Source organism: Camelina sativa, chromosome 5, assembly GCF_000633955.1.
Source record: "Camelina sativa cultivar DH55 chromosome 5, Cs, whole genome shotgun sequence".
Lineage (NCBI taxonomy): Eukaryota > Viridiplantae > Streptophyta > Magnoliopsida > Brassicales > Brassicaceae > Camelina > Camelina sativa.
Genome location: NC_025689.1, coordinates 8,502,908 through 8,516,697, shown reverse-complemented (window position 1 = coordinate 8,516,697; position 13,790 = coordinate 8,502,908). Strand labels below are relative to the sequence as shown.

Here is a 13,790-nt window from a genome sequence, read left to right as displayed (position 1 = left end):
GACATAGTCAATGATAAGTTGGCACCATAATCGCTATTTCTAGATTGAAATTGGCCGTATTGATCGAGAAGCATGTCAGGAGCAATAGCTGGAGGTGGCGTCACGATAATGCTAGCATGGGACGTAGCAGTTGATGGATAGATAAGTTGAGTAGAGTTGATACGAATGTTCTCGGGGAAATTAAGCTTGGCCTTGTGACCTCTAAACTCAAATGCAGCTTTATCATAAGCTAAGGCGGCTTCTTCTGCAGTGTCAAACGTCCCAAGCCACACACGAGCTGCCTTGTTCGGGTCACGAATCTCGGCCGCCCATTTTCCCCACGGTCTTTGCCTCACACCTCTGTAGTTTCGTTGTCTCGAGTTACTTTGTTCTGTAAGAAACTGATGAAAACTGTAAGTAATACTTCACAGTTTGGTGGGGGTTAACAGTGAATTAAAGATGGTAGACGTGCATGCATGCCTATGAATGTAACATAAACTATAGGTATAAAAGCATTTTTTAAAGATTATTAATGTGCATTTTGAAAATCACATATGATATGATCGTTCCTACATCTCTTTTTCTTTTTATATTCCCCTCGTCTACAGGTGAGATCTATACATTAGGCCAAACCAACATTAATTATTTTCTCTTAACTGGTAATTAACTATGTACTTAAGTATCTGCTATGATTTCACGATACAAGATAAGTTCGACCATTTTAAAAGATTTCCCCCTTTGTTTTTAATTAAGTCAAAAATTATGTCTGCCTAGCTAGTTATCTCAGCCACAACATGACCAAAATTGAAAACTATGAACATTCATAATGATGAAATGAATTATACTAATTAATACATTGTGGCCATATATTATATTAGATCTCCATTTGATCAAGGGCAGCCATTAAGGGACTACCAATGTCAATAATACAAGATTGAATTGTTCCTATGTTTGTGTGAAAAGAGAATCACCAATGGAAAAGGCAATCACACAAATTATAACTACGTATATTAGAATAATAGGAAAATGGATCTGATGATGAGATCACCTTGAAGAGTAAGAGACGAAGATTGATCCATGGATGGTGGGATGGGTTGATCAGTGAGTTCAGAGACAAAAGCAGACACATCAGACTCCGACAAAGTTGAACAACGACACAACGCTTCTTCTTTTTCTTCTCTATTTCCGGCCATTGATTCTGGTGAAAGAGGGCTCTTCCCACTATGCATTATCCGATGATTATTTTTATTTAACTTTGAAGTCAAAGATGGGTTTGGGTACAAGCCAAAGATACCAGCAAAGATGTCTATTCTCTGCATCTATGTTATATATAGAGCCACACGCATGTATTTGTTGACCAATAATATATAGCTCGTGAGTTTCTTATAACCTAGAGGACATTTTGGTCATAATCTTGAAGACAATTCTTCGTAATCATCTCTTTTTTGTATTAATCCCATTCCCATCATTATAGTATTAACAAAAAAGTGTCATACTATTAACTCAATCTCGATAGTGTGCGTGTGTATACCAAAATTCATGAATTGTTGGATTGATGATCCATACAATTTTATTGATGCAATTAGAATTTAATTTACTTACATATATTAGACTTGCATTTCTGATACGACAAATGACTAAGAGTTTGTCGTATGCTGTTATGCGTTAAATTAATTTTTCTTTTTAAAATCAACATTATTCAGTTCAGATTTTATGATATGTATTGTACCGTAAACGTATTATGAAACATGAACTGATGTAAAAAAAAAAGTTATTCACGAACCGATCGTCTTTTCAACGTACGTTCAACATGTTCCAAGAATATATTTAAGTTATGACGTTCAGTTCAGTTATGTATTTAGTATTTACAATTTAGACGATAATAATTTTAAGATTAAAATAATTAACTACTGATTATTAATGTGGTGGTTTCACATAATAAAATTATTTCCTCTTTGAACAGTATCCCATATTCGAATTCAAAACTGAAATTATGAAAAAGTCTCCTACCACTACAAGAAAACATCATGTTTTCCTACAAAATTTCCTACGAAAAGTTTGGTAGGAAAAATTTCCTACCAAAAACCTACCTGATTTTGACGAAACGCAATTTTCGTAGGAAGAACGAAGATAATTTCCTACAAAAATAATATGAGAAAATCGTAGGAAATTTTTTACGAAAATTCTACAAATAATTTGGTTGAAGGAAAAATTTTGTAGGAAAACTGAAAGTATATAGAAGGAAAAGATGTTGAATGAATTTGGTAGGAATGTTTATTTCAAATTTCTTACAAATAATTTGGTTGAAGGAAAATTCGTAGGAAACCAGAAGGAATATGAAAGGAGAAGACGTAGAATGAATATGGTAGGAAAAATTATTTCGATTTCCTACAAAAGAAATGTGGTAATAAATTAAAAATAAAAATAAAAAAGCTTGTAGTAATAATTTGGTAGGAAAATTGATAAAAACCCTAGATCTAAAAAATCTACGCTCCAGCCTCCATCTCATTCATTTCTCAACTTCTTCTTTTCTTTATTTTCCTGGGTCAAAATTTTCTCCTCAATTTTCATCTTCTTCTCTTTCTCCTTTGTTTTTCTTAGAAAATCCAACATTTTGCTCAACGTTTTCTAATCGGAGTGACTCCAATCTTGCTGATAAGCAATTGATCTCTTTCTCTACCTCTTAGATCTCTACCTTCTTCTTCATTGGAAAATAAACCAAGACATCACCAACAGTTGAATCGATCCATTCATGCATCACCATCATTATAGACCACGATTCATGACTCTACCTAATTTGATCTACGCTGGCAAAAATAGTCTGGGAATCTCCATGTGGAAGCCAGCATTGTTCCAGATCTGAAGTTTTGGAAGAGAGTTCAGCGTTTCACTCAATTGGTCCTCACACCGGAGGAGGTGGTCACACCGGAGGAGGTGGTCACACCGGAGGAGTTGCTTCACCGCGTCGTCTCAAGCAAACCTATTAATTTTTTATATTTAGTATTTAGTTTGTAAATATTTTTTTATTAAGTTTGTAATTTAGTTTAAAAAAGAATTGTATTTCTGATTAAATTAACAATTTGATTATATATATATATATATATAATTTGGATTAATAATTAATGATTTTAAATTTTTGATTAAATTCGAAATTAATATAATCATAGAAAACTACATTTGTTAATTTTATTTTTTATTAAGTTTGTAGGAAAATTGTAAGATCAGTTTGGTAGGAAAATAGAAAGAATGAATTTCCTACTAATATTCTGGTAGGAAAATAGTCAAAAAACCTCCTTCCACTTTCCTTCGAAATTCCAACGAACAATATTTCGTACTTCGTAGGAAATTTCCTACGAAAATCTCACCAATATTGATTTCCTTCGGGCTATTTCCTCTATTTTTTTTGGTAGAAAAACAATAAGAAATATGTGTTTCCTACCATTTTCCTACAATATTTGCGGTAGGAAAACATGATGTTTTCTTGTAGTGTACTAACGTTAACCTGTAAATCATTTACCTCAACGACCATGATTATCTAATTATTTAAGGAAATATGCAAGTGAAAAACATATAATCAAAGAGTGATCTTATATTATATATCCTTCTAATATTTGACTAAAATATATTCGTATTTCGAACAATCATTATTTTAATAAATAGCGTACTGTATAAAATGACATAACCAAATTACGAGTTTTTCTTAAAATCTATGCTATATTTCATGACCCAAAAAAATAAAAATAAAAAGCAAGGTATCTTGTCTAAATCTATTACATAGCATGTTATATTTCCATTTTACTAATTACAGTTAAGACTTAAGAGTACTTTCGAAAGGAAAGAAAAGAAAAAAATATTTTATGTAAAAGTTCATGGTTAATCGCAATCGGCATGAATATTCAAAATGAAAAGACAAAACCCACAGTTTCTATTCGCTACATACACTTTCCGTAATTCATCATAAAAAAAAAAGTTGGAACGGAATATGCAATGAATCTCTTATAATATGTGGTTTCTCTGTTTGTAGATTCTAATGTAATATAAGCAGTTTGGAACGAGATTAGTGTATTTTTTTTTGGGGTAGAATTAGGTAGAATATTGCCATTACATGGATGATGTCAGTGATATGTATTTTTCAATTATATAAACTTGTGGTTGAGGATAAAAAAACATAATACATAACCAAAACAAGAACATAACCTGAAAGGCTGAAACATATAAAATAACTTGCTAAATTAATAAAACATTTGACCCGATCTGGAATCTGAAGTATGTGAGCTAAAATATTGGTTTAAAGACTGAAATGACGTATGTGCTTACATAATAGGAAAATGTGGTCAACCTTGAATATTATAGTCAGAGCAAACTTCGCACGAACAAATCAAACTCCAATCTCATACCAATAGCATACGACCATGACTCGTAGTCTAAATGATTGCCACAAAATAATTATTATTGGCCAACTTTGACCTTGTATTATATTGATTTTTATAGCTTCTACTGTATGATTTTTTTTTCTTTCTTTTCCAATAAATACTTATATACTACTATGATTGTTTACTATGGTTTATATTGAATAATATACATACATGTACATTATTGCATTCTTATTTACTTATTATGCCATCTATTCCGAACACAATTAATTAATTGTTGTAAAATAAATTACTTCTAGTTTTACTATCTATATATACATTTTCCAAGTATATTTAGCAAATAAATCCTGAAGTTGTCACCTATTTACAAGATTGCCATTGGCATTAATTATTAATTTGTTTTTTTTCATTTTATTAATTAATATTAAGTTTCTATTTTTGAAAACAAGATTTCTCATCCTAAATAAATTTCCAAAACAATTGAAACCACTCCCTTTAACATTAAGTATTAAGTTTATAATTGATTTAATTAATATTAAGTTTTCAATTTTACAAAACAATATTTTCTCTATACACAAATTTCCTAAACAATCGGCCTAACCAAGAAACAAATTGATTTTTGATTTTGGAGGAGGATCTATAGCCGAGATTTTTGATCTCAACGCATTGATTTCCCCCTAAAATATATGTTCAAAATCAAATATAAAATATATCATTCAAAAAAACTAACGGTATGATTTTAAAAGGTAACAAACATATTTACCATTCAATTTGATATCTTATTTAAAGAATAATAATAACATATAAAAGATATTGCTTGCTCACAGATTTATTTTTATTTTGTATTACATATTTAAAAATAATTTTTATTTACACAGGTTTCATATAATGAGTTTTCACGTGTTTCCTGCCTAGCATGGCGGGTTTGGAATATAGAACCAACACTAAAACTATTAGTTTATCTCATATATACTATAGATTTGTAATCATAGTTTTGAAAATTAACTTATAAATTATTTAGTATATGAACTACAAAATATTACACATACTATAACACATTCTTAATATTCCAAAAAAAAAATTAAATACACATAAAAATATACACTAGCATACTATATAAGCATATAGTTCTGTTTAATTCTGAAAAACAAAACAAATCTAGAATTTTATATTCTATTTGAATAACAAATTTAATGTAATTAGGTTATAAACTTTATAAAACGTAAGAAGAAGAAAAAATTCTAAACAAAATTCTAAATTAATTAGATAAAAAGTTAATTAATGGAAAATTTGAAAACTAAATAAATTAAAAATTATTATTTAAAATACAGTAATTTATAATTTAGTTCTGCGGTGTACCGCATGTCGTAGTTCTTTAATTTTGATACATATGATAATATGAACCGTGATCTGAGGCAGAACGCTTTGATCGGGGTTTTTTTTTTTTTTTGTTGTTGTTGTTTTGGAGTAACCACTTGTGCTTGAATTCAATTTGTTTACTTCACGTGGCAAGTTAAATTACACTGTACATCAGATCTATACAGATTTTTTTTTTTTTTTTTGTTGTTGTTGTTTTGGAGTAACCACTTGTGCTTGAATTCAATTTGTTTACTTCACGTGGCAAGTTAAATTACACTGTACATCAGATCTATACAGATTTTTTTTTTTTTTTTTGTTGTTGTTGTTTTGGAGTAACCACTTGTGCTTGAATTCAATTTGTTTACTTCACGTGGCAAGTTAAATTACACTGTACATCAGATCTATACAGATTTTTTTTTTTTTTTTTGTTGTTGTTGTTTTGGAGTAACCACTTGTGCTTGAATTCAATTTGTTTACTTCACGTGGCAAGTTAAATTACACTGTACATCAGATCTATACAGATTTTTTTTTTTTTTTTTTTTTTTGTGCACCGATGACCGATCTATACAGTTTTATTTGTTGTCGTTACTCGTTAGTACATATATAGTTATATACAGTTTGTGAGAGTGACGTTCGCACATAACATACTATTGAACAGTCTCTATTGATACGAATTGGATGTCTGTGAGAGACAATTCATGTCACGAATGAATTGTTTATATAAAAAAAAATTACGTTGTCATTAGCTACAAAATTGACTACCAACTACCAAGTTAATTATATCCATAGCCACGACAACTGAATGGCGCGTACTAGCAACAAGTGGCTACAATAATTACCTAATACAATAGTCATGAGTTTTTGTGCGGCTAACCTAAACATTTCGTGGCTAAATTCGGTGTAGCTCCCGCTTACATATATTCGCCCAACCAACCAATGAGGATTCTGAATCGGCAAATTGATAGATTTGTTTGGAATGCAGTGTATATGCATGCTCATTTCTCTTGCAAATATCTTTTCCTAATTTTTGGTTCACGAACTCCACCTAAATTCTTATAAGTTGAAAAAAGCTCCCTATTCTTTGTTTTTTTGAGGTAAGAGCAAACTAACATTAACAACAAAAAAAAAAAAATTGCTGAACACATTACATATTTGCATGTTTAAGAAAACGAGCTGTATTGGGTTATGTCGTGGCCTCGTGGGCTTAGCTAAGCCCATCTGTATTGAATATCTCTTACCTTATTGAAATAAATTTGTGATTAAAAACACTGACCCAACCACATAGAGAATTGGCACCCAAAGTCTTAAGACGCACGAAATGGAAAATTACAGCTTCATAAATCCGATGCGGAATCGAAAATAAATAAATTAGTAAAAAAGTACTTTTTACATAAATCAGCGAAACTAAATAAATAATCCTTTTCCTTTTACTCGTTAACAAATGAATTTCCTTTTCTAAACAGGAAATACCTGAAAAGTTAAGGCAAAGGTGGATTCTAATATACGTATTATATAAACTGTATTTGTCGAGTCGAAAATTATAAACTCTTGACGTACGTCTTGTTACTTCTGGTAGAGAGAATCAAACGTGAATGATGAAAAATCCACAAGAAACACCACAAGATCTTCAATCCTCGGCAATGAAGATGGCTCCTCTCTCTGCTGCATCGAATACTCAATCTCCTCCCTCTGCTGCATCGAATACTCAATACTTGCTCTACGGCAATTCATCGGAAACCCCTAAAGAGAGTTTGGTCTCCACGACTCTCTGTTTGTCGTCTTGTGAAAGGACTCCTCCTCCCTCTGCTGCTGCATCGAATACTCAATACTTGCTTTACGGCAACACATCGGAAAACCCTAAAGAGAGTTTTGTCTCCACGACTCTCTGTTTGTCTTCTTGTGAAGACCCTAAGAAGAGGAAGATGAATCCTGATGATCGCAAGGTTTCTTGCACACCAAGCGACAACGAATTAACCAATCAAGAAAGAAAGATTAAGCGAATGAGGAACCTCACGAATAAAGAAAGGGAAAAAGACGAATGGAATGGTGTTTCAACAGAACTAAAACTCTTCAAAGATCCCTGGATCATCAAGAAAGTACTCACCACTAGCGATCTTGGCCAGCTTAGCCGTCTTCTTCTTCATACTGCCCCCATTGAGAACCACATCATCATATATCTCAACGAGGATGACCAAAATATGGTCCAAGAAGGGTTAGGAATCACGGTCGATGTGTATGACCACGACACTGACTCTACATACCAGCTGCTTCTAAAGAGATGGGCCAAGTTGAATAGTTACGTTTTAAACGGAGGATGGCCTATGTATTTTGTCCGTAGAAGAGGTTTGAGAAAAGGAGATGAAATTGGACTATTTTGGGATCGTTTCGCTTCGAGGCTCCACTTTCGTGTGCTTTCTCGTTCACCTACATAACTTTTTGTAGATCTGAAGAACCCTAAACTAGTAACTAGCTATATTGGAGCAATGGAGTGGAGCAAGAGAGATCGAGAGAGATTCTTCTTTTTTTTAGGCTTTTCAAGTTTAGCATTTTTTTGTTTTTACTTTTTTTTAGCCATCAAAAATATTATTTCAAATTTACATATATATAATCAAGATATAAGAAATACAATTTTAGTTAATCACTTAATTTTCAATTAATTTTCTTTCAACAACTAAAAATCCAAACGAATCAGAAATATGTTAAAAGCAATTTCCACGTGTCAACATAATCTATACTATTATACTGCCATAAATACCTTTACATACATTATACTTTTCAGTCAAAACAATCACTTAGGAAACATAATAGATGTATACTATTTTTTGAGTACTCAACATGGCTATATAAACATAGTTTGCAATGACAAATTCTGTAAAATAAAACTTCACAAACTGTTACCATATAAAAACGATGATCGCTTCCTTATAGACGCATCGATCACATATTAATTCTTGGGTAGGTTGGCCTCTCATCCATTGTTTTTTGTTCGTGAGTTTTACCATAATATTTTTATTTTTAATTGAGAAGTTCGAGTTGTATGCATTAGCAAAATTTCATATTCAAATATTTGATAAAATATGAGTTTCATAAAGAGTTACAGATCTAGATACTAATCTGATGACTAAAAGTTTAGTATATTTCAATCTGAAAACAATGATTCATATTTGGATTCGTCATAAACATTGGTATCCAGATTTGTAAAAAATAATTAAAAATGATAATAGAAGTAAATAATCTAAAATTTTACCGTATAAAATATACTGTGATTTTAAAAAAGAGTTTTGGTCCAACTATATACATCCTTTGGTCAGGTTTTTCACTTTTTGCCGATCATGGATATGGCTCCCATTTCAGCGTCAAATACTCATTGCAAGAGTTTGGTCACCCTTGATCTGTTTCCGTGCGAGCCACATGATCCCATGGGTGTTTGTGGACCAACAGGCAATAAGCAACCCGAAGAAAAAACAAACCTGGCGTGGATGAGATTTATGACGGATGAAGAAATAAAAGAGGAGGAGCGGCACAATGTCTCAACAAACCTAACTCTCTACACCGATCCATGGACCATCAAGAAGGAAATGACCAAAACAAGTCTTGGCTATCTCAACCGTCTTTTCCTAAACGGAAGCACTGTGCGTAGCCACATTCTGAGATACCTCTCTGTGTCTGATCAAAGGATACTCGAAGACGGCTTTGGACTATCACTCGAGGCGTATGATGACGACACTGCTTCTATGCACAACGTGGTTCTCAAGAAATGGCACAAGTGTGAAAGCTACGTTCTCCTCAATGGATGGCGTATGGATTTTGTCGTGAGAAGAGCTTTGAAGGAAGGCGATGTGATTGGAATGTATTGGGATCCTTATGGTTTCAAGCTTCATTTTCGTGTGCTTTCTCGTGCACCAATAAGAGCTAGCTCAGGTTACGCAGCAATGGGTTCAACATCATTTGCTCCTTGTTTTGCAGGTCCATAGGAGCTCCCTAGCTATGGAGGCTGTGTCTGCAGAGAGATTCGTATTTTCTTATTGTAATGGTCAAACAAAGTGATGTGGTTTTATGTGGTTTATGTTGAATAAAGAATAAATGCTTTTATGTTTAAGAATAAGCAATGAAACTATAATAATTTGTTACAGCGTCTTCGCAAAGTCATTGATTGCCACATAACCAAAAAACTGAATGGTCTGTTGCTTGTTTAGCTTATCGTCTTGATAGATTTACTAATTCTCAAGCATCAATTTTCAATTTAAAACACAAAGAGAAGATATAAATGTGAAAAGAAAAAAAACGAGAATCGAACATACTTTTCTTGAACAAAAAAACCAGTACTAAATATAAAAAGTTACTCAAGTTTCAACTTTCCCACTTGCTACTTGTTTCCTTCACTATCAAACTACGAATCATAGAGATAAAACATGCGACTAACATCCAGTGCCGACTTAAACATATTATATGCTCCTGGGCAAACTAAAAAAAAAATACCCTTTAACCTATAAAAAAACTTACTAATTGTTTTTTTGGTTCTCTTTGGTTCATATAATTTTTTTTTGTGCCCCTTTCTAGCTTACAAATTTTTTTTTTGTACCCCTTTAACTTACAAAGTTTTTTTTTGTGCCTCTTTAAATTACAAATTTTTTTTTGTACCCCTTTTCTTATACGTATATGCCCTTTTAATTTATGTACCCGGAGCGGTCGCACTATCCGCCCACCTAGTTAAGCCGGCACTGCTAACATCATAACTATCCCAAAGGGTAAAACGTGACTGGGAAATATAAGAACAAATCCAGAGGAGCCTAGCGACTCAATTTATATAGACAGTGTCACTATGTCTCCTAGAGACTTCTCTGCACAAAGAGATTCGTAAATTGTACCCCGAAAGCTCCTTTACCAAATACCAACCACTAGTGGTGCCAACCAAGCTAGCTTCACTGAATGAATTAGCTCATTACATTCATGATTCATTTGACAGTTTCGGTCCTTGTCAAGGTAGGTCTTCATAGTGTAAAGCTTACAAACTTGAGTCTCATAACTCTCTCCATTCAAGTAAGCAAATCGTCCATACAAAACCATTGCTATACCAAACTGATGCCTTTGACGAGAATCAGACGCATGAATGTTCTGAGAAGTCTTAACCAACCCTAGAGAATTAGACAAAAGTAAAACAATCGACAACACTCTAATCCAATAAGTTTAAGGGGGAAAAAGAGGCAAAAAAAGTTAACCTGTCAGACAACCGTGCGACAAACCCTGCGAAGGAAGACCTAACCGGGTGCGACCAATCCTGGAAAGGAAGACCTAACCGGGTGGCGAATCGTCTACAGCGCAGAGAATCCCGAAGGAGACACAGCCGTCAATCACACTGAAGTCGCACACCGGCTGGCATCAGACAACCATCTGACCACCCCGGAGAGGAAGCCCTAATCGGGTGGCGAATCGTCTACAGCACCGAGAATCCCGAAGGAGACACAGCCGTCAATCACACTCAGGTCGCACGGCTATATGTCATCATCCAGGTTTAAGGGCCTGTCTCCTCGGAAACCAAGGACACAGAGGTACGAGCCTATAGCTAGGTCGTGACCATCAATGATCTCTAGCGTTATATAAACAACAAAACTTATTCCTCACGCTTCGATGTGGGACAAAGAAACGAATCAAACCTCTAAACAGAGCCTAGAAAGTAAAAAAAAACAGAGCATAAAACATAGTCGTTTCATTACTCCACCAAACAGAGCTTAGTGCTAATGGAAATAGAGCTGTATTTGGGTGGGTTATATCATGGGCCTACTAGCTAAGCCCATCTATATGATCTAAATGAAATAAAATTGTGATTAAAAACAGCCAACCGCATTAAAATCTTAACACTAATTCACCGCAGAACAGATGTAATTGGCAAAACTAAAATACAAATCTTTTCCTTTATTTTTCTCGACAACAAATGAATTTCCTTTTTGAAACAGGAAAATACCTGAAAACAAAAAGAATATATACCTCTCTATCTACATTCCAGAGTCTCAAATCAAATCAAAAGAGAATGATGCAAAGTCCGCAAAAAACACCACAAGACCTTCAATCCTCGGCAATGATGATGATGATGGCTCCTCCCTCTGCTACATCGACTACTCAACACTTGGTCTACGGCAATTCATCGGAAAACCCTAAAGAGAGTTCGGTCTCCACCACTCTCTGTTTGTCGTCTTGTGAAGACCGTAAGAAGAGGAAGAGGAACCATGATGATCCGCCCAAGGTTTCTTGCTCACAAAGCGACAACAAATTAACCAGAAAAGAAAGAAAGACTAAGCGATTGAGGAGTCTCTCGAGTGAAGAAAGGGAAACGGACGAATGGTATGGTGTTTCAACAGAGCTAACACTCTTCAAAGATCCGTGGATCCTCAAGAAGGTACTAACCACTAGCGATCTTGGCCCGCTTAGCCGTCTTCTTCTTCATACTCGCCCCATAGAGGACCACATCATCAAATACCTCAATAAGGAGGATCAGATTAAGGTACACGAAGGGTTAGGAATCACGGTCGATGTGTATGACCACGACACTGACTCGACGTTCCAGCTGCTTCTAAAGAGATGGACCACGTTGAATGGTTATGTTTTAAACGGTGGATGGCGTATGTATTTTGTTCGTAAGAGATGTTTGAGAAAAGGAGACAAAATTGGACTACTTTGGGATCGTTTTGCTTCGAGGCTCCACTTTCGTGTGCTTTCACGTGCACAAGAACCCTAACTAGTCGAGCAATGAGCTGAGAGAGAGAGCCGTCGAAAGAGATTCTTCTTTTTTTTACTCAACTTTAGCATTTAATTACATTCGCATAATTTTCTTCACATTGGATTAATTTTGATGCATTTGTTACCATTACAAATTTTTTACGTGAGCTAAATAAATTTGTTGGCTCGGATAATTGATTCTATATTTAGGAAAACATATCAAAACAATATATAAAATTTATTTTGTTTCGACTTTGTGTTTGATTGATGATTTCGGCAAAATTAATCATTTTATGTTTTACATGATATATTTTATTACATTTAGAAATTTTTAATAATAATGATGATTTATTCAGCTTAAATGAAAGAATTCTTTAATATGAAATCAAACCAATTTAATAATACATCGAGCGCTATATAAATATTTAAACCAAATTAAATAATAATTTATGTCAATAAATGTTTATTTGGTTGAGTCACACAAATTTTGTTTATGGAATAAACTAAATTAACATTCATTAAAATTTATTTTTAAAAAAATTTAATACAAAAAATTAAGATATGCAAGACATACACTTTTAAATTTAATTAATCATTTTAAATGATTTTTTAATCCACAACTGAACCAAATCCAAGTCTGAATTTTGTTATAATAAGTTTGATCCGTTTCTTAAATCCAAGATCTAAAAAACTAGGAAAATTTTGAACCAAAAAGACCGAACATGCTACTTCTAAATTTGTATAGCTTACATGATATATTTTTTAATAGTATAAAGTTGATTGCATGGTCATAATAAAATAAGAAATGTTGAATTAATTTAATATCTGAAAAATACAGTTTTGAAATAATATTTGGAGACTCAAATTTAGAAATATTAAATCCTAATATTGTTTTTATTTATCTGTTTTTAAAAATAAGGATCAATTTGATTTTTACTAGGATTTATTTTACTTTCTACTAAAAGTTGAGAGTTTAAAATTCCACAAAGAAATAAAAAAAATTTATATGTTTTTGTAAAAGATAAAGGTTTTCTTTTTACACATTTTCTGTATTTCAAACACTAGAGTTCAACTTCTCCTTCCCCCAAAAAGGAGAGAAAAGCAAGTAATTCTTATTAATAAAAAACCTTAAAACTACATAACATGATTATTATATATTTACACGTGTGAATATAATCTATATTCTATTGCCATAATTACCGGTATATTCTAATATTTAGTCAAAAAATACTTCGGAAGTATAATAAATGTATATTGTTTTTTAAGTAATGAACTTTATTTTTAGTTCAACACTCAATGTCTATATAAACATTAATTTGCAATAAGAAAATACTTCACAACTGAAAAAAAAAAAAAAAAAAAAAA

At 32.8% G+C, this 13,790-nt stretch overlaps 4 protein-coding genes and 1 long non-coding RNA gene across 6 annotated transcripts in view; 3 read left to right on the top strand and 2 right to left on the bottom strand.

Moving 5' to 3' along the window:
- Nucleotides 1–1,274, bottom strand: part of LOC104789016 (ethylene-responsive transcription factor ERF112-like) — a 3,829-nt gene extending 2,555 nt beyond the window's left edge. For both annotated transcript variants that reach the window (XR_002037947.1, XM_019245781.1), the window contains exon 1: nt 1,028–1,274. Coding sequence is in view for 1 of the 2 variants with exons in the window: in XM_019245781.1 (XP_019101326.1) it covers nt 1,028–1,208 (181 nt within the window). In the remaining variant the exon portion in view is untranslated. The remainder of the gene's footprint in view (nt 1–1,027) is intronic.
- On the top strand, nt 7,352–8,143 carry LOC104789015 (B3 domain-containing protein At2g33720-like). Its single transcript, XM_010514769.1, has one exon. It carries the CDS (start codon nt 7,352–7,354, stop codon nt 8,141–8,143), a length of 792 nt encoding a protein of 263 aa, XP_010513071.1.
- On the top strand, nt 9,044–9,786 carry LOC104789014 (B3 domain-containing protein At2g33720-like). Its single transcript, XM_010514768.2, has one exon. It carries the CDS (start codon nt 9,044–9,046, stop codon nt 9,683–9,685), a length of 642 nt encoding a protein of 213 aa, XP_010513070.1. The 3' UTR covers nt 9,686–9,786.
- LOC109133073 lies at nt 10,352–11,263 on the bottom strand. The gene is made up of 2 exons (XR_002037946.1): nt 10,931–11,263; nt 10,352–10,846 (listed from the first exon to the last, which is right to left on the bottom strand). It is a non-coding gene; the product is annotated as an uncharacterized LOC109133073 (long non-coding RNA).
- On the top strand, nt 11,788–12,444 carry LOC104789012 (B3 domain-containing protein At2g33720-like). Its single transcript, XM_010514767.1, has one exon. It carries the CDS (start codon nt 11,788–11,790, stop codon nt 12,442–12,444), a length of 657 nt encoding a protein of 218 aa, XP_010513069.1.